Source organism: Arvicanthis niloticus, chromosome 16 (genome assembly GCF_011762505.2).
Source record: "Arvicanthis niloticus isolate mArvNil1 chromosome 16, mArvNil1.pat.X, whole genome shotgun sequence".
Classification (NCBI taxonomy): Eukaryota; Metazoa; Chordata; class Mammalia; order Rodentia; family Muridae; genus Arvicanthis; species Arvicanthis niloticus.
In genome coordinates, this window is record NC_047673.1 from 71,403,694 (window position 1) to 71,424,691 (window position 20,998).

The 20,998-nt window shown below is 43.0% G+C and overlaps 1 protein-coding gene across 1 annotated transcript in view; it reads left to right on the top strand.

Moving 5' to 3' along the window:
* The first annotated feature begins 13,376 nt into the window (after positions 1-13,376).
* The window catches only part of Dnah14 (dynein axonemal heavy chain 14), a 224,119-nt gene continuing 216,497 nt past the window's right edge, over positions 13,377-20,998 (top strand). Inside the window, exons 1-2 of the mRNA XM_076914623.1 lie at positions 13,377-13,568; positions 20,075-20,182. Of these exons, the coding sequence (XP_076770738.1) occupies positions 20,109-20,182 (74 nt within the window). The 5' untranslated portion in view covers positions 13,377-13,568; positions 20,075-20,108. The remainder of the gene's footprint in view (positions 13,569-20,074; positions 20,183-20,998) is intronic.

Genomic DNA, 20,998 nt, shown 5'->3' on the forward strand with positions numbered 1-20,998 from the left:
GTTTGGTGTGAACTTGTTATGAACTTTGTAACATGTGATCATGTACTCTGAATGATGTATAAATACTGAAGACAAAGAAAAGGAGTGAGTTAGACAGTTAGTTAGAATAGTGAGTTAGGTTAGTTAGAATAGAGTTAGAATAGAGAGTTAGAATAGAAGATAGAAATAGAGATAGAATAGAATTTTTCCCTTTTCCCAAATAGAAAAGAAGTTTTCCTTTTCCCCCCACTTAGGACCTTTCTGCTTTTCCCCTTAGATAGCTTTCATAAGAAACTTTTGACACTTAGTAATAAACTCTATTAATAACTTTTCTTAAGTGTCTTTTTCTGCGACCTCAGACTAGCAGACTGCTGAGCCCAGCAGTTCCTGCTGAGATAGAACAAAGGCCTAATCCTCTGCTGTTAGGCTGCAGGTGTTAATCTCCCTAGCCTGCAGTCTCTTACCCTCAGAAGAAAATTTTAGGATAGTACAAGGTTATTTACTTAACTCCTTGCTAGTTTTAGGTCTAAGATGCAAGTGCCAGAAACAGAAGTTTCTGGCCACAGGATCTCGGATGACAGGTCAGCTACAGTAGCAGAGGAAGTGAACTTTTCTAGCATAGATAAGTAAAACTTTTATTACAGCAACCCTAAAAGTTTTATAAGGTCTTACCCCTCGGGCTGCCTCAAAAAGAACCAACCGAAAGGAGGATACAAAAGGTCTGAGTGAAGCTGGTATTGTCCCAAAGTTTAATAATAATGATAATAATAATAATAATAAACAACCAGAGTTTTCAGACTTCTTGGGGCTTGTGGACACCTGGCAGGCCACTGGGCACGTCACACCCTGCCCAGCCCGTGCACCAGGTCAGTAGCTGGTGGTCACAGAGATGGCAATGAGGACTCTACTTAACCTGACAGGAGGGAGGAAAGCAAGCCCTCTAGCAATTGTCCTGGGTGTGACTGGATAGCCAGGAATGGCAATGTTCTAAAAGGTGCTGTGCCCCTCTCTTTGGCTCCTACACTATTGAGCAGTAGTCCCCAAGGAATTAGAATGTCCCCAGAAGTCTCATGCTAGGAGAAGGAACAGGCTGAAGCCTTGTGCCAGCCAGAGGCAATGGTCTCCCGGGAGACTTACAGCTTGCCAGCCAGCCTTCTGGGAGGGACTGCGGTGAGGCTGGCGGGCGGATACACCTCGCCAGGCACTTACTCTCAAAGTAACCTTGGTTTTGTCGTTGCTAAGTTATCCTCCTAGTAGCCTCTAGATGAAGATGTAAAACTCTCAGCTCTTCCTAAAACATGCCTGCCTGGACGCTGCCATGCTCCCGGCTTGTGAAAATGGACTGAACTTCTGAACCTGTAAGACAGCCCCAATTAAATGTTGTCTTTATAAAAGTTGATTTGGTCATGGTGTCTCTTCACAGCAACGCAAATCTTAAATGCAAACCCACTCTCTGTCACATGTGATCCAATGAGAAGACCCATGCTAAACATATGCCAGAGTCCAAGTATATGCCAGCTCTTGGACGTCCAGAACCATGGTTTAAAGTTTTTAACATTATTATTTTATGTATATGAGTATTTTGTCTCTATGTATGTCTGTGTATCATGTGTGTGCCTGGTACCCATGGAAGCTAAAAGAGGGCACCAAATTCCTCAGAACTGCGGTTACAAATGTGTGCAAGCTGAAATGTGGGTGCTGGGAAATGAACCTGAGTCCTCTGGAATAAAACCCAGTTCTCTTAATCACTGAGCCATCTCTTTAGCCCAATTATTTTCAAAAGAAAAAAAAAGAAAAGAATACATATTTGGGGGAGGGAATTTAGGGGTTATTCCTCAAAGTGTGACACAAGGGCACAAAATCCTATTAACCAATTTCATGAGATCTTTTCATTTTATTGAGTCAGTGTAGTGAAGGCTACCTCAAACTTGCTATGTAGTTAAGGCTAGCCTTAAGTCTTCTGATCTTTCTGCCTTCACCTCCCATGTGCCAGAATTGCAGGTGTGTGTTACCATGACTATCAAGATGTCTCCATTATCTGTTTTGTAGACACACAGCTTCAGAGAATGTCTTTGGTTAGTTTAGTGTCTGCTGTTTGATATGTAAAAAATAAACCTCAGGAGAGCTCCCCCTGAACTTGAAGAGGAGTCTATTTCTTGACCCCCATATCAAGTTAGGACAATCTGTAATTATGTGCAGCCTAGCTCCAGGGCTGTGACTTGCCTTAGATCCATTAATCATCCTGTCTTTCCCTTCTGTCACCTCAAGGCTACATTTACATAAAAGGTATCCAAGGGCAGGGCAGCATTTTATGGTCAGATTGACTTCTGCCCTTCCTGTTAAAACCACAAGCTATAATAGAAGGGGAGAAATGCAAGGGCTCTCATTGACCCTGGATGTGAGCTTCTGCAAGATCCTGATTGATAGCTCTGCTGCTGAGGTGCTTGCTATGCAAGCATTAGGACCTGAGTTGAATCCTGTCTTAGGTTTTACTGCTGTGAAGAGACATCATGACCAAGGCAACTCTTATAAGGATAACATTTAATTAGGGCTGGCTTACAAGTTCCGAAGTTTAGTCCATTATCATCAAGGTAGAAACATGGCAGCATCCAGGCAGGCATGGTACAGAGGAGCTGAGAGTTCTACATCTTCATCTGAAGGCTGCTAGCAGAATACTGGCTTTCAGGTAGCTAGAATGGGGGTCTTAAAGCCCACACCCATAGTGACACAGCTACTCCAACCAGGCTGCATCTTCAATAGTGCCACTCCCTGGGCTGGGCATATGCAAACCATAACAAATCCCAAGAACCTACATAATAAGAGTTGGGCACAGTGCCACACTTGTAACCCCAATGCAGGGAGGAGACAGGTGACTCCTTGGGGTTAGCTGAGCTAAAATAAAATAGCCCAATTGATGAGAAATTGAGAGACTATTTCTCAAAAAACAAGGCTTATGATGCCCAAAGTTGTCTCCTTTGCCTCCACATCTGCATTCACACGAACACACAAACACACAAGACCCTAATTTCACAATCTCCATGCATCACCAACTTTCAGACTTCCTGTTGACACAAACTTTTGTGTCTTTACCAAACCTAAGGGCTCTCTCTCCATCCTCCTCCCTTGTTCCCTCTCCCCCTCCTTTCTTCCCTTCCAGCAAAAATCACTCTACAAATCTTACTTTGAGCCTAAGAAGTTGTTCTCATGGTGTGTGTGTGTGTGTGTGTGTGTGTGTGTGTGTGTGTGTGTGTGTGTGTGTATGTTCCAAGTGATCCAGCATAGAGCTTTTCACGTTCTGGGCACTGGACAGCAGAGTCAATGCTTCTATTTCAGAAAGTGTCCAAGGTTCTTTGTTTTCTTTCCTTTGCTTTCTCCTTCACTCCCTTCCTTCTTTCCTTTCTTCCCCCTCCTTCCTTTCCTCTCTCTTTCTTTCTTCCTTCTTTTCTTTCTTTCTTTCTTTCTTTCTTTCTTTCTTTCTTTCTTTCTTTCTTCCTTCCTTCCTTCCTTCCTTCCTTCTTTAGTCCTTTTTTTCTTTCTTTCATACTTTCTTTTTTTTTAGCAAGGGTAATGCTATATAACTCAAGCTGATCCCACGTTGCTGTGAAGTTCAAGTTGGTCTGGAATCCTGTCTGTCTCGCCACCTTAATCTTGAGTGCTGGGATTACATGTGGGGACCACCATACCTAGCTTTCCCCAGTGATTTTCTGGGAGGCAGGATTCTAAAGCAGTACCCTACTCAACAGTGGAGTGCAAACTATGCTGGATCTTCACCGATGGGAGGGACTCATAATGATGTGGTCACAGATAAGATTCCAGAACCCAAGGACTTCCAAACATAAGCAGCTTCTCCCTTCTTCCCTTCTTCCTTTCCTTCTCTCCTCCCTCTCCTTCCTCCTCTCCCTCTTCTTCCCTCCTCTCTCTCCCTCCTCCCCATCTATCTATCTCCCCATCTTCCTTCTCTCTGCCTTCTCTTGTTTATCCTCAGTTAGATTCACACTGAGGGAAAACTGCTTTTTCCTTCTCTAGGACCCTTGAGGTATAACTCTAACCTTGCTTCATATCTAGGGAATAACGGAGATGGCAATGGAGAAGGGAGACATCCTCCCCTTAGTTAGAATGACAGCCAACACTTCAACAAGTTTTGTGTATGAGTTTACATTTCCCCTAGTTTGGGTTTCCATAAACTTGGATCCTAAGTCAAAGGATTAATAAAGAGGGACAAAGGGTAGGCTGTGTCACTGAGTAGGTCATCTATGTGGGCAGCTGGGATCAGTCTCCCCAGGCCTTCAGAGAACAATGTATACCCACAAGTTTCTATTGTTGGACCAGGAGGTAAGAGCATTGACCTACCAGCAGCAGTGGAATAGTACCAAAGGGGCATCCAAGGAACCTATGTGGAGGATGCTGAGCCAGGGTCCCAGCAAGCTCCTGCAGTACCTGAAAAAGACTTAGAAAGAGAAGTGGATTCTGCATCACTAGGTCTGTCAGATGATCCTGGGCCAGAAGGCTGAAGATCAGATGCTCCAACGTTTTGTAGTATAGGGGCTGTCCAGGTGTTCAGCGGTCTCTATAAATTGGCTAAGTTTAAGAAGCTATGCTTTGTGCTTCCCATAATTTCATTTAACTCAGTCATTCTGGATTTCTGATGGGATTGAAGACTTATAGTCTCATAGCCAATCCTGGCTATTTACTTTGAGAGAAAAGATCTGAGAGGATGGTTTTCAGCTGACATTCATTCTAAAGCCAAGAAAAAAGCCAGGTTCAGAACTAAGTCTTTTAGTTAGGAGGGATGACAGAGGTTCTGTTTAGTCAACAAAATGATGGACTGGGTATTGGGTCTATCTTGTACCTTACTGACACAAATTGGTATAGTTACGCTCTAATTGTATTTTAAGAGAAAAGTTTTATTTTAACAAGAAGGGTGATATGTAGGAGGAGCTAAGGTGGAAGGAGTAAGGAGAGGAGGAGCTAGGTGACAAGGTAGGGGGGGCGGACATGGAGGCAGATGTTCACGTGTCTCTGCCAGTCAAAGATAGTTGATGTATCTAGGTTGGGTATTGGGTTACACTTCTGATTGAGCATAACCAAACTTATAAAGCCTTTGATTAACATTAAAATATATATATAAAAGCAAAAAGGAGAAGGGGGATGGGATAGGGGTTTTCTAGGGAGGGGAAATGGGGAAAGGGGATGGCATCTGAAATGTAAATAAAATATCCAATAAAAAATTTAAAAAAAAGAAAAAGAAAGAGAACTAGCGGTGAGTCCCTGGGCCTAGAGGTTGCTGGGTGCACAGAAGCCGTCTATGACCTCTGCAGGTGACCTCAGAGCGGGTCGAGAGAACATGAGCAGAGCATTCAGCATCCACAACAGTGCTTCAGCCTGCACTGGGAGGCTCTGATGTTATAGAAACAAGGCTGGCTGACTTAGGATATGGCCACCAAGAAAGAACAGAGAAAGCTAAGATGGGGACATTTGCTATTGTCAGGGCCATGAATGGTGTCTAAGTAGGAACACTGGGAAGTATTCAGTCACTGGGCTGTGTGCCGCCTTCCCTCTTCTATACTGCAAAGAACCCTTCCCTCAGTTCTCTTTCCAACCCTCTTTTGGAACAGGTTTAGCACTGTCCAAGATGAAGAGAGAACAGAAATTAGGCATTTCTCTACCTTTCCCTGTGTGAGAACAGTATCTTGATTCTCCCTGTGCCAGTGGACAGTCTCTCATTCTCTGGCCTTGCCTCCCAGCCCCTGTGGGGAAGACTGTCTCAAGCTCTGGAATCCCACTCTTTTCTTCTTGGTCTAGGGAACAGAACTGCAGTGTGAACCCCACTGGGCTGAGACAGAAGGCTTGGTCTGGCTGTCTGCTCCGGAAGCTCTAGGGCTGAGTTCATTTCCTTGCCTTTCCCGGCATCTCTGGGCAATCCTCAGTCTGAGGCTCATAGGTCCCCTGGGATTAGGTGAGGCTAGTTGAGGTTGTTAGAAAGTGTCAGAAAGACTCAGGAATGGAGCTGGGCAGTGACTGCTGCAGAGCAATGGACGTCTCTGTCTCCCACCTCTCTTCTTTCCTCCTTCCCCCCTCCCTCCCCATTCCCCATCCAAAGCCCATCAGTAGGAGACCTTCAAAATATGTGGGCTGTGGAAATCTGGTGTCAGGGGCTATTGTTAGGCTGAGGGTTTCAAGGTCAGAGTGGAGTCTGCCTGGGGACATTTCTGCCAGACATCTTCATCATCCTCACGTCTTCACATGGGGACAGGGTGTCCTTTTCTCCACAATGATCTGTGTTGTCTACTGGAGGTGGCAAGTGTGTGCATGTGTGTGTGTGAGCGCTCGCGTGCGCCTGGCACATGGTCTCAGGCAGTCAAGTTTAGCCCTAAGACTCACTATGCTGATGAGCCTGGCTTTGAACTTCTGACCATCTCGCCTCTACCTTCCAAGTGCTAATATTACAGTCATAAGCCACCACACTCGGTTCATGATGCTATTGAGGTTTTTGTTTATTATTTTTTTAAAGTTTATTAATTTTTAATAGATAAGAATTTTATTAAAAATCCAAACAAACAAAAATTAAATTAAATTCTAGGTAGAAATTGATACTGTCATAATCTTACTGGGGAGTACTTACTGCAAGAATAATGGCTGACTCTATTATGGTGGGTCAGAAAAATCAGACACATAATCTTTAGGTTAACTCTTTTTTAAATTTTTCTATTTTATGGTGTACAGTGCTTTTTTAAAAGGTCAATTATTTTCTGAATTAATTTATTAAAATTCAAAACATTTTTGTAAAAGAAATACAAACCTTTGAATATTAATTATTATTGTCAGGATTTAAATAATTTACCTTTGTATTTTGCATGTAAATGTGTTCCATTTATCTCATTTTTCTGTTACATGTGTAATTGACTACCACATGGGAAAGGAGAATAAATAAAAACTCTTCATTAAGAATGGAGAGATTAAGCTCTACAGGAGAAACTAACAGTAGGTCTTTGACTACACTAGCCATCTGTAGTTGGCTAGGTCTCCAGTACCCCCAGTACCCGGCTTGAACCCCCTCCTATTGAGCAGGCCTTAAGTATAGTTAGCTGTTGGTGACTTCCAAATAAAACTGCCACCATTCAACCCTGGGGCTATCTCAGTTAGTCACTTGTAATTCTCAGGGCTTACATCTGGGTAGGATTATTGATCGCTTTCCTCCCTTGACAGTTCAAATAGCACCTGCAGATATTACGAGAGCTGGTCTCCAAGCAGAAGGCTTCATGTCGGCGCCAGCTCAATCCCTCTGAGTCCTGTGTCCGAAGTGTGTGGTGTCTTCAGCAGTGGGTTCTTACCTTCAGGTCCTGGGAGGCAACCAAGGACCACAGAGGTAGCCTGTATCGTCTGGGGAGTCTCTTAGCCACTCCTGACCATCAGCCCAAAGGAAGGTCCCCATGCCCAGCACTGGAGCTTTGCTGGTCTGTGGCTCTTAAGGAGCATATGTTCCTCAGTTAAAGCCCCCTCCCCTCCATGTTTCCATTTTCTTCCTTCATGGGATCTGTGTCCATGAGTCCTCTCCAATACTGTTTCTTCTCTCGCTCCCCGCATGGTTTCTCTGCGCTCCTAGCTTGTGCAGTTACTTTAGGTTACCTACTCACATCTAAAGATTCAGAACTAGGATCCACTGAAAGAGAACATGTGGTGTTTGGCTTTCTGGCTCTGGGTTAAACTCACTCCATATAATATGTCCTAGTTCCATCCATTCACCTGCAGATTTCATTTTTCTTTACAGCCGAACAGAACTTCCTTGCATAGCTTTTCACTGCATAACTTCAATTGTACAGCATAGAAACCACGTCTCAATACATCCAGATCCGGGGGCCGTTTTTTTTCGTGACCCTGCCCATGACACTTCTAAGATATAACATTGCTCTGCACCCTAATCTACGCCACGGTGGCAGTCTCCGAGTGGGTCTATGTGGACATGAAAAGAGGTCATCGACTGTCTGAAGCAGAAAATGATTCTGGTTCAGGATGTGAATAATTGCATGACTTCCTAGACAGGCTGCCCTGCAGAGCAAGCCTCTCCCTGACTTTGGACATCTTATTTCCTCTTTGGTTTTAGAAGATGGTATGCTGTGATGCTCAGGGACATACATTTCAGCCCCAATTCACAGTCCATTGTCAGTAAAACAGTGCAGAAAACTCTGGTTTCTACAACTGTAGCCAGCGCTTGATGATTGTGTGTGTGTGCTGTGTACAATATTAAATATATTAAATATAAAAATAAAAAATGAGAATTTAAAAATATTTTTTAAAAAAAGCACTGGCTCTTATATTCTATGAGACCAAAGGCAGAAAGGACAGACCCAGGATGACCTAGAGCAGATATGGAGGACCCCGCCCCCGACCCCGCCCCGACCCCGCCCCGACCCCGACCCCGACCCCGACCCCGCCCCGACCCCGACCCCAACCCCGCCCAAGCACCAAGCAAGAGCAAGTAGAACCACAGTTTGAGTCAAGTACTGACGAAGTGTTTGGGGCAGGGGTTTCTTCTAAGCTAGAATGCACCTGGCTCATGTTAGGGTTGCATTGAAGGCCTCAAGCATGTTCCACATGTGGTTTTGTCTACAGAACACTGGAAAACTACGTGGAGAAAACTGACCAGGGTCACTTAGGGACAATCATGGCTCAAGATGGCTGTCACAAACAAATCTGAATCCACACTGCGTATTTGAACCCTAACAATTATAAAGCCCTAAATGTATTCAAGTTCTCATGAGACAGAGGCAGAGAAATTTAACAGACAGAAAGGTAGGGTGTGGTGTGGCCACGGGGACAGAGACTGGAGTAATGTAGCCACAAGCCACGGGATCTCAGCAGACACCAGAGGCTGGAAGAGACAAAGGAAGGCTCTACCTCGTCAGGAGCTTTGATCAAAGCTCTGGGAAATTCAGCTTCCTAAGCCTGGCATTCACTATTATGTCCATAGACTATAATGAGAACCTTTGTCCAATGTTCCCTTCAAAACTAAAGCAATGCCGCACCCCAGACACTCTCTTTTTATGCAATTACACCCAAAAGTGCTATCGGTTAGATTTCTTATACTGCCTTTAAAGTTGTTTGAGTTTCTGCAACTACTTATTCAAGATATTCAGTGAGCTTGTTTCAGGAAAGGAGAGAGGAAAGGGCGGAAACAAACGCCCAGGTGCTCACCGTTGGTCACAGAATACAAAAATATTCAGTAGTTTTCTGGAAGTTGTTGAAGTTTCTCTTTGGGTAATACTTTTCAGTTGGGTATTATGCTGACTATGAACGACTGTGCAGAAGATGCCTGAAGTCCTTCCCCATTAGCCTGAAGCACAGGCTAGAAAGGTCTGAGTGGGCAGGACAGCCTGAAGTCTGGCATCTCAAGAATGCTGTCAGTGAACTCATTCCCAATTTGCATTTAAGCAATTAAGATTTAAAAACATATTCCAGGTTCAGGCATCACTCACGTTTTTGAAATTCAAATTAGAATTAACCATGAATGGATTAGTCAATTAAAAATAGACTTCTGGGCACCTGTCAGGGTTTTGGCCATGTGTGCATTGTGATAACCTAAAAATACCTAAATTCTAGTTCATTTTACCTTTTTAAAGTGGCAAGGAGCCAGCAGCAAATGTGCAGGGGCACAGAACAATGCTTTTTAACTTTTAAGCTTATGTTTTGAAGATTATTTCCTTTGGAGAAATAATTTCTTTATGTATTTGCATATCTCTCTCTCTCTCTCTCTCTCTCTCTCTCTCTCTCTCTCTCTCGTGTGTGTGTGTGTGTGTGTGTGTGTGTGTGTGTGTGTGTGTGTATGCTTGGCACATGCTATGTGAGTCCCTACTGAGATCTATACCCCAAGCTCCAGAGAAATAATTTTTAACAGTGATTAATTTTACTTTAGGATAATATAATTATTGTTGTTGGAGGGTAAGGATTATGCCTGCAACAATGTAAACATTCTATCAGGCTGAAAATGGAAGGAACCCCTTGATTTTTCAGATTTTGCTTAGCTATAAAAACAGTGAAGGTATTGGGAGAGATGGCTAGAGTTACAGAGTGTGACCTGGGGTTTTTGTCCTGAGCATTTAACTTCTGTTTTGTAGGCTAACTAGACTACTGACCAGGAGAGAGGTACTCATCTTAAAAGAGCTAACACACACACACACACACACACACACACACACACACACACACAGAGAGAGAGAGAGAGAGAGAGAGAGAGAGAGAGAGAGAGAGAGAGAGAGAGAGAGAGGTTTAGTTTCCAGCACCACACTGGGTGCTCACAACTGAGCATAACCCCATCTCCAGGGAGTATGGCTCCCTCTTCTTGTCCCCTTGGGTATCTGTATGTTCACATGCGTATATGCATGAGTGTAGCGTGCACACACACATCATTCAGCTAAAGACAAATAAAATCAAGACTGAACATGGTGGTACATGCCTCTGTGCTCAGAATACTGAAACAGAATGGTCACAAGTTCAAGACTACCCTGGACTGCATATTAAGTTCCCGACAGAGTGCAGACTGAAACTGAAACTCTGCCTTTAAAACCCAAGCAAACAAATAACTCCCGTAAGCACAAACAGACAAACAAAAGAAATCGTAATATCTGCAGTTAAGTAGATGAGAGGAAGACACTGCACCAGGCAGAAAAAGCCGGACTCAGATAATTGTTACACATCTTCCCCTTACATGAGTAAAAAGATAGCCTGAAAGTAGACTTGTTGGAGGAGGGGAACGTGATTGGGGAAGAGAGGGTAACAGAAGGTTTGCATCCACCTCGCCCCACCTTCCGTTTGTGACACCCAACCGAGGATGCTTGCTTGACATGAACTGTCAATAAGGTCACATGCCTCCTTGGCTCCCAGACCTATGACATGCTTATCTGAAAACATCACACAAAACACACTGTTCAGTTAATATGTACTAGTGAAAAAAATAATAAAAAGATTATTGTTTCTGTTTCACACAGGGGGAGGGGGGACATCCACCACAAAAATGTGCAAAAGAGTTGCCAGACTGATAAACAGGTTCAGTGTGGGCAGGCAAAGCTCAATCAATGAGACTGTTGATGTCCAGCATTTAAGGTCAGCCAGAGTAGCACAGGGATCCCGTCTTCCTTAAAAAAAAAATAAAAAAGAAGAAAGAAAGAAAGAAAGAAAGAAAGAAAGAAAGAAAGAGAGAGAAAGAAAGAAAGGGAAAAGATAAAAGAAAAAAGAAAAGGCATGTGTTGAAACCCTGCCTCCAACACCTGCTATTAGGAACTGGGCACCTTGTGGGCATGGTTAGGCTTTTTTTTAGGGTTCAGCTCCCACAAAGGGATCAAGGGATCCGTAACCTGTAAGAAGAGGAGAAGGGTGCGGCTATAGCTCAGCTTGGGGAGTTCTCACCCAGTCTGTGTGAAACCTTGTGCTGAATCCCAAGTACTGCACTAAATAGCAGACACCCAGCACTGTGCTGGGAGAGAGATGGGAGCAGGGGGTCTGAGGGTCAAGGTTTTCTTTGGCTAAATAAGTCAAAGATGTCGGAGTTAGCTTTTTCTATCAAAACTGCAGTGGCAGACAAAAACAAAACAGAGGAGAGATCAGAGCTTTATTTAGATGCTCAGGGAAGAAAGGCCATTTAAGTCCAGTTACAAATGCGACCATCCATAAGTAGTGAAGGGACCCTTGCCAGACATAAAATTCGATAGCACCTTGATCGAGAACTTCTAAGCCTTCAGAGCTGTGTGTGTGTATGGGGGGCTTGGCTGAAATGACTGAAGGGACCACCGAGAGCAAGCCATTCCTAGGACCATGGGTCTCAGCTAAGACACTTCCGTAAGACACAGGCATGTGATACCCTTGACATTGCCTGTAGACTAAGCCTCCTAGGGCCATGGGTGGCACAAACAGAAGAGAGGCCAAGCTGTCTGCAGAAGAACAAGTCACAATTGCTTGAAGACATTGTAGAAGCCTGAGAAATAAAGGAACCAACAAATTTTCAACTTTCTTAAGTATTTACAAATAATCAGAAAACTTATCTATCCCTTAATGTATCTTTTAACATTATCTATCTATCTATCTATCTATCTATCTATCTATCTAATTTATTTTATATCTGGTTATAGTTAATCAGTTCAGACACTGAGTTGGAGACTTCAGCATTTTAAATGAGTTTAATGGGAATCTGAGCACCATATAATGTAATACTACCGCTATAGTATTAATTTTAATGTAATACTACTCCTATACTATTAATTTTAAAATTTGGGGAACAAGTTCTTCAACTATGGAAAGCTTATATCATTTCTCTTTCTTTCATACCATAGTCCCTAAGAGTTTCATTTTAGTCCATTGTATTATCGTGCATTTACTGGTTGATCTATTATATCTCTCTGCAACAAAAGCATGTACAAATATCCCAAAAGATTGAAATCTACTACAACTTGAGTTGGTTGCTATCACACTTATTAGTAGTATATAGTGGGTCAAAATGACACAGATCTAATAGAGTTTTTAAAATAAATATTAGCAAATAAAAAAAATATTGATTTAGACATCAGTTTTACTAAGTAAATAGTGTGCTTGTTCAAGTGGTTCCTGTCTCTGGATGAATGTGATTTTCTGGGTCACATACAGACTGAGGAAGGGTTCATCAGAAATTCTTCTAGTTTTCATTTTATAGATAAAGGGGTGAAAACTACATTCACATAGGCACAACAGGTAAGATTAAAAAGGTTTATTGTGCTGATTGTTTAAGCCATATGAAAAATCCAAATTATGTTTTATCATAAAATATTTTGTTAGTCGACCACCTGGTAACTCTGCTAAGTCTCCCTGCAATGTTTTAAGAGTGGAGAATTGGGAAAGGATGACATACAACCCTTCAGGTCCTAATATTTGCAGAGAACAAAGGAAACTCAATTCCACATGTTTGATTCTGTAGATCATTGGTTCTTACTGTTTATGGACATTAAATTGTAAAGTTAGAGCACACACTGAGTTAGTGATGCCGAACCATTATTCCTGGAATATTCATAATTAAGTTCCCATGGGCTTTTGGTTAACATATTTGAGTGACCTGATCAATGCATATTTGTTTTATGTGTGTTTCTGCTTAAACACACTTTTCCTATATGTTTGATTTATTACCTTTGAACTCACTGACAACAGTGCTATAACGCATCTATGAAAATTATAAATGAAAGAAAGGTTCCCTCTTTCAAACTCTCAGATCCTATTCTTCATACCCATGGGTATTTCCCCCCTTGGACCCTGCCGGGCAGGTTGTAGGCAGGGCTGCTGGAGGTCTGATCTGCGCTGAGCAGTACAGAGGAGTAGGCTTGAGCACTTCCGGTACCCACTCGGTCCCACGTTTGCCCCATCTCCTGCCCTTAGCAACCGCTGCATGAACGCATGAACGGCCTCCAGGCCTGCGGTTGCTTAGGCCTTGGCTCTCTGAGGCACGAGCGCTTGACCGTTATGGAGATGGGGTTGGAGCTGTAGGCTCTAAGCCCTGTGCCTGTGGGTGCTCCTGGAGTCCAGTGCTGAGGCAGGAAGAGGAGGAGGAGGAGAACTTGACCGCCACAGCTTAATAGGTAAACGAGATAAACGGGCATCTGACTTGGGCCTCTGCTGTGCCCGGGTCCTTGGGAATGCTTTCACAGGTGTCCCAGAGCCCTGTCCTTACTGCTCAGAGGAGCAGTTCCTAGTTGCTACTGATCCACCAGGCCGCGGTGAACCATTCCCGGATTACGAGATTTTAAAGCCTGCTTTTTTTCCAGAGATAAATAAGTGGTGTTTCTTGTTCTTTGCAAAACCTTGCTGCTGTTTAACATGATCATGCACCTGCTTCTTTGTTCTAGTTTGTGTTCCTGTGGCTGTGATTCAACACCTACCAAAAGTAACTTGGAGAAGGAAAGGGTTTATTTGGCTTACCCTGATGGAGAGACAGCAAGGCAGGAACCTGCAGGCAGGAACTGACACAGGGACCGAGGATAATTCCTGACTTGCCCCTCAGGACTTGTTCATCTTCCTGCCTTACATAGCTCGGTCCTAGTGACGTCTCCGCTCACAGTGGTTATCATTCTGTTACCGTCTTCCTACATCCTTAGGGCCCATTGCATTAATTATGAGTCAAGAACATGCCCTACACATAGGTCCACAGGACATTCCAATGGGAGCAGTCCCTCATGTGAGAATTCCTCTTCCCATGTGGGACAAGCTGAAGCTAACTGCGACAGGGTTTATGCGCACACATGACATATGGTTCCCAAAAGGATTGGTTTCCAGACACCACCTCTCTCAAATCCATAAGGCCCAACTCTAAATATTGTTGTCTTTACATATAACCCATCATCCTCTGGAAAACTTTGGGCTATTTAGATGACTGGCACTATCTACCCAATACAATGCAACTCTGTGTCACTACCCTGTGACACAGTAGCACTGGGGTGATAAAGGCAGCAGACAAATGGAATAATCCTCTGCATATGCTCAGCAAAGACAGCCATTGCAGACACGCTTAATGTTCTTTGGCATGTGAAAAGTTCAAACTTTGCTTTGGGGAACATTCTGGAATCCTTTTGCTTGGTTCTCAGGTGCTGGGATTACAGGTTTGTAGCACAGCACAGTTACAGTCCTGTCCCCCCATCAGTACCACCTCCCCCTATGTTCTCTTCTCCTTTCTTCTATCTCTTTCCAAACTGGGAGGTTTTCCCAGGGCTTTCCACATGCTAGGTAGATACTCTACCATTGAGCCGAATCCCCAGCCTTCAATTTTTAAAATTTTCTTTCAGATAATCTTACAAAATGCTTTAGCTCAGATAATTTTTCCTGACATCTATTAAAATAGTATGGCTTTGTACTTTGACCACATTTTCCTTCCTTCCTCCCTCCTCCCCATCCCCTTCCTCTCCACTCCCTTCCCTTACCCCTCTTCCATTTTTGCTACATAACCAAGGTTGGTCTTTAATTCCCAGTCTTCCCTCCTCAGCCTCCTGAGTGCTAGAATTACAAGCCTGCACCCCAATGCCCAGGTGCACCTCAGTTATGTGTATGTGTTTTCATGTTTCTGGAGGGGTATGGAGGGGTGGGGGTGGTGCATGTGGAGCTCAGAGGACTGTCTTGGGTGTTGCTCAGTCCCATGTACTGTTTTCTTTAAGATACTCCTTCTCTCAGGCTGGAGAGATGGCTCAGTGGTTAAGAGCACTGACTGCTCTTCCAAAGGCCCCGAGTTCAATTCCCAGCACCCACAAGGTGGCTCACAACTTCTGGTGTGTCTGAAGACAGCTACAGTGTATATATATATATATATATATATATATATATATATATATATATATATATGTGTGTGTGTGTGTGTGTGTGTGTGTGTGTGTGTGTGTGTGTGTGTAACAAATCTTTAAGAGAGAAAGAAAGGAGAGAGAGAGAGAGAGAGAGAGAGAGAGAGAGAGAGAGAGAGAGAGAGCCTTCTCATTGGTCTGGAAGTTGACCAAGGCAAGACTTGCTGTCAAATGGCTCCAGGGAGGGATCCTCCTGCTTCTGCCTTCCATCTTTTTGTCATTGGAATTTTAAGGGTGGGCCACCATGCACAGCTTTTCAAGATGTAGGTTTCTGGTGATCCAAATTCAGGTCCTTGCATTTCTGAGGCAAATGCTTTACCGATTTCCCCAGCACCTTGCTTGTACTCCTATAAGAAACAGTCGTATTCTCCCAGCAGTGTTTGTTTCCTCTGCCTTCACGCTCTTTACATCAGTATGTGCACACGTACTGTTACACACTTGGGAGCACAGCCAGTTACTCCCATGTGTGAGGTGCACTCTACACCCCCAGTTGTATCTCCAGCCCTCTTGCCACTTTTTATTTTGAGACAGGTCTTACTAAGTTGCCCAAGCTGACCTTGAATTTTCTCTGTACCCTAGGCTATCCTCCTATCTCACTCTCCCAAGTAGCTGGGATTACATACCCTATACCACTAGGACCACTCATTATATTTTTTTGCTCATAATTCTTCCTTGTACCTTGGAATTCTCATCTGCGATTATTGTTGCTAATGAAAGTTTGTAGAAATACTTTTCTTTAATGTGTGTGCTGGTTCTGTTTGTATGAAGATGTGTTTACTATGTTTTACCTTCTCTTTCCCACCACTTTCTCCTTCTTTCCTGCATTTGCTTTCTGGTGGTGATGGGAATCGAACCCAAGGCCTTGTGCATACTGGTCAGGCCATAGCACTGAGCTTCCTCTTAGTCCTCTGCCTTCACAGTTTTTGTTTGTTTGCTTGCTTGCTTTGGATTTGTTTGGATTGTTTGTTTTGGTTTTTTTTATTATTATTATTTGGTTTCTTGGGTTTTGTTGTTTTTGTTTTGTTTTGGTGCTGTTTTTGGTTTTGTTTTGTTTTGTTTTTCTGAGACAGGATTTCTCTGTGTAGCCCTGACTGCCTTGAACTCTCTCTCTGTAGAGCAGGCTAGCCTCAAACTCAGAAATCAGCTTGCCTCTGCCTCCCCAGTGCTGGGATCAAAGGTGTGTGCCACCACTGCCTGTCCTCTGCCTTCACTTTTGAAACTTGGTGGTGTTGGTGGTGGTTTTTACCAGGTATAAGATTCTCAAGTTAAGGGTTTTTGTTTTCTTAACCCATTAAAGATACCACTATACTATTGTTTTTGTTTACATTTTTCCCCAGGAAATCAATTCTTAGTTTGTTTCCCTTTCTGGCTTTGGTACTTTGCATTTTTTCATGTTGTGTTACTGTGAGTGCACAGACACGTGTGTGTATGCATTCATGTGTTTCATGTTGTGTTAGTGTGAGTGCACAGACACGTGTGTATGCATTCATGTGTTTCATGTTGTGTTAGTGTGAGTGCACAGACACGTGTGTATGCATTCATGTGTTTCATGTTGTGTTAGTGTGAGTGCACAGACACGTGTGTGTATGCATTCATGTGTTTCATGTTGTGTTAGTGTGAGTGCACAGACACATGTGTATGCATTCATGTGTTTCATGTTGTGTTAGTGTGAGTGCACAGACACGTGTGTATGCATTCATGTGTTTCATGTTGTGTTAGTGTGAGTGCACAGACACGCGTGTGTATGCATTCATGTGTTTCATGCTGTGTTAGTGTGAGTGCACAGACACGCGTATGTATGCATTCATGTGAACGTGTCCTTGTTGATTGGAATTCGCTGAGCTTCTATACAGTCACATCTGGTGTTTGATTACGTTTCAGTCATTGTATCCTCCATCTCTCCTTCCAAAGTCCTGACTGGCTTCCGTGTCAGATCTGCCAGCTTCTCCTCTGTGCTGTTTGCCCCAGTGTCCACCTCTCTCTATTTCTTCTTGGTAATTTGTTCAGATACACCTTAATAAAAATCAGAGTACTGTTGAGACTGGGAAGGGAAGGGAAGCTGTAGGCAACCTCTGTGGGGTGGTGGCCGCCCTCCTGTGCCATCCACCCATTTCCAGGGCGCAGGTCTTTCTGATGGACACGCGGTTTTGTTCACTTACTTTGCTGTCTCACTTTGTTACACTCCAATGTTTATGTCACGATCTGTGCATTCGAGCTTGCCTCTCCCGATTGCTCATTAGAAAGTTGATTATAATTTATGCATTCACATCTCACCTGATGCATTCACATCCCTCCTCCCAAGGTTCCATGCCCAGTGGAATAATTTTGGTTCTGTTGATGGATTTCAGAATATAATATATAAAACTTTGTGTGTGTGGTCTGGGAATTGAAGCCAGGGTCTTGTTAGACAAGTGCACTATTATTGAACTGTCTACCCAACCTCTTAATAATGGACTTAAACTTGTTGTTTTCTTTATGAGCCTTTGGTGCTGGTTTTTGGCCTCTGCACATGGAAAATGAACGTGTGCTTCACCCACCCGTCTTCCATGGCTTCCAGCTTCCTCTCTCCATTTCTTGATTATTTTGTTCGTGTTTATACTATACTTTCTATACTATTTAGATTTTTTGTATTGAAGTAGATGTGTAGAAATAAGGTTCAGCTCTGCAAACAGAAGGCCCAGAGTTGTTTGACTTTGTTCTGTATTTAAATATACTAAGTACTCTATTACTTCCTTTATTCCCAAGTTTCCCCCCCTCTGGTCTCTGCTGATAGGACTCATTATCCTCTCTCTCTCTCTCTCTCTCTCTCTCTCTCTCTCTCTCTCTCTCTGTCTCTCTCTCTCTCTCTCACACACACACACACACACACACACATGTAAACATAGTTATATTTTTTATAAGAAAGACTCATGGGTGATATCTTTCCTGAGCTTTACTTGTTTGAAAATGTTATAATATTTCTTAAATGAAAATTTGGCTTTGAATAAAATTCTTAAGCTGTTTTTCCCTGAAGGAATGTTCTGACATTTAGATGCTGTAAACGTTGCCATGGAGATGTGTGAGGTTTCCTTGCTATGTTTTATACTTGTCTGATCAAAAGGCAAGAGGAAATATCATTTTACGTTTTAATTAATACCAAGACTAAGCAACACTTCTTTTGCTTATTAAATATTTGGTGATTTTAATTAGAGCATAAATAGATGTTGCTCCAAAGTCAAAGCCTTCGGGAGAGGCACACTAGTCTCTTAAAGAAATTGCCAAATGATAGCCCACAGGAGTTTAGCCAGTGATAGTCCACAGGCTGGCTCTAGCATGCACCTATGTTTATATGGCACTCTACAAAGTGACAGTGAATATTGCAGCCCGTTTGGTGACTGGTGTCACTAATTTGAATCCCAGTGAAGTGCTATCCCCTTTAGATGAACAGAACCATATAAAAATACTGTAAAATAATAAAAGAAGCTGGGAGTGCTGGTGCACACCATCAACCCCTGCATGCAGGAGGCCGAGGCAGGCAGGGTTTTTTGAGTTCAAGGCTAACCAGCACTACATAGTGAGGCCCCATCTCAAAAAAAAAATCTCAATCCTTATCACTTATTATATTTTTTATCAATAAGACATTTACAGAAACTTTTCCTTTTCTTATATGAGTATCTAAACAACTTATTCAGTTTTGTTTCTGCTCACAAAGCTGAACATATTTCCTTTGGTTTGTTACTAGATAACTTAGCAACTTCTGCTCTGTTACAGGCATGGGAGGCTTTGGTTCGTGATGAGTTTGGCCCCGTCCCTGACTCCCAGGTCTCTTCATCTATTTCCAGGTGTAGTCCCGACATTGCATCCTTCAGTTCTTGGCTGCAGAGAATGGTGCAGTCCTTCTGTGGTGAATCTTGATAGTTACTTCTTAGGTCTCAACTGAACGTTTTGTGTCCCTATGTCCAGTCACCACATAGACTGTCAGGTATTGACACCGCCAGCCTCAGGCTCAGTGTTGGCATTGCCATCATTTCTGTTCCAACTTGGACTTTCCTTGCTTTGCTCAATTCTTCAGAAGCATAGCTTCTTGTTAGCTAAAGCCTTTTCTATCTCACATTGCTTTCTAGGCTTAAATTCTTGGCTGTAGTTAACAGATATTTCTATGCATCATCCCTATCTGTGACATGTTAGACTTCCCTCTCTGCTCCTTCCCTTCACTGCCTCTGTGTGTGTGTGTGTGTGATACAAGCTAGGCACATGTTATTCACTGAATGACTTGCACAATCAGCACAAGATTCATATTTCCCACACACCCCTTTTGTTTTCCATGCTATCTTTAGGTGGATGGAAGTATCTGGAAGTGACCTTTTGGTCTTTCATATATTTTGGTGTTATTCCTGTAGCTTGGGCCACCATTGTGCTAATTTTCCTAAGTTCTTTTTGATGGTCTTCAGAAAGGAAGCGATCCTAACACTGATAATCATTGCAAGTGTTATGGTATATAACATGCTATACGTTATATAGCATGAATGTATTGAAAACTAAAGTTAAGGTATAAATAAACCCATCCGTGTAAGAAAGGAGGCTTGGTCTTAGCTGTACATGCTAAATCTGAAGAATTTTCACAAAGGGCCACTGTTTAGTGCACATCTGGACACTGGGCTGTAGTCAAGAAATGTTCATTATTATGTTAAGCTTCCTGGGAAGCGGGCAGATTTGAATATCAGCACTAACAAGCATCAACTTGTCTTATATTAAGAACCCAACATGATTATGTGTTTTAGAGTCCACCACTTCACAGTTATACTTGGAAACTAGATGGAGACATTTATACCCATTGACCTGACAGTTCAAACGCCAGAAGTGAACAAGAAGGAACACAAGTCAAAAAGGTAAAAATAAATATGGTAAAATGAGGTGGTTCCCCCCCCCCATAGTAAAATTTTAACAATATGGAGCTCCCGGAAATCCCCGATGAAGTTGTAGCTCAGCTAACTGAGTGCTTGCATGCTGTACATGAAACCCTGGGCTCACATAGTGGCACAGGCCCATTCAGTCTAATGCTCTGGAGGTAGAGGCAGAAGCATCAGAACGTCAGGATACTTTTTGGTTACATATTGAACTCAAGTCCAGTCTAGACTACATGAGAGTCTACCTTAACAAACAAGCAACCTTAAAGGTCGTGAGTGGGGAGGACAGTGTGGGAAATGAGACCAGGATACAATGGCACATAGGTATGAAAATGGTACAATGAAATTCATTAGCTTTGTACCCTAACCCAGAAGCTAACTGTAAAATGCCGTGTGAAGACTCATTGGGGGTCTGGACTTGGTAGCCTTGGTTTCTCAGGGCGTGGTTCTGAAGTGAGCCATCTTGTGCTGACCTTACTCTTATCCCATCTTGTGTCTGCTCAGCTCACTCCTGAATCATTACTTTTTTTTTTTTGCAGGGGGTGGGGGATGTTTGAGACGGGGTTTCTCTGTGTAGCCCTGGCTGTCCTGGAACTCACTCTGTAGACCAGGCTGGCCTTGAACTCAGAAATCCACTTTAAAGATAAGCAATGCATGGCCATAAGGAAGGTTTCATAACATGAGGTAAATGCAAACAAAGAAGCCCAGAAGAAACAGACAACATGAACACAAAAGTTCAACATCAGCCTCAAGGCTCTCATGAGACAACCAGAAAAGTGAAAAAGAGTCAACTTTTAA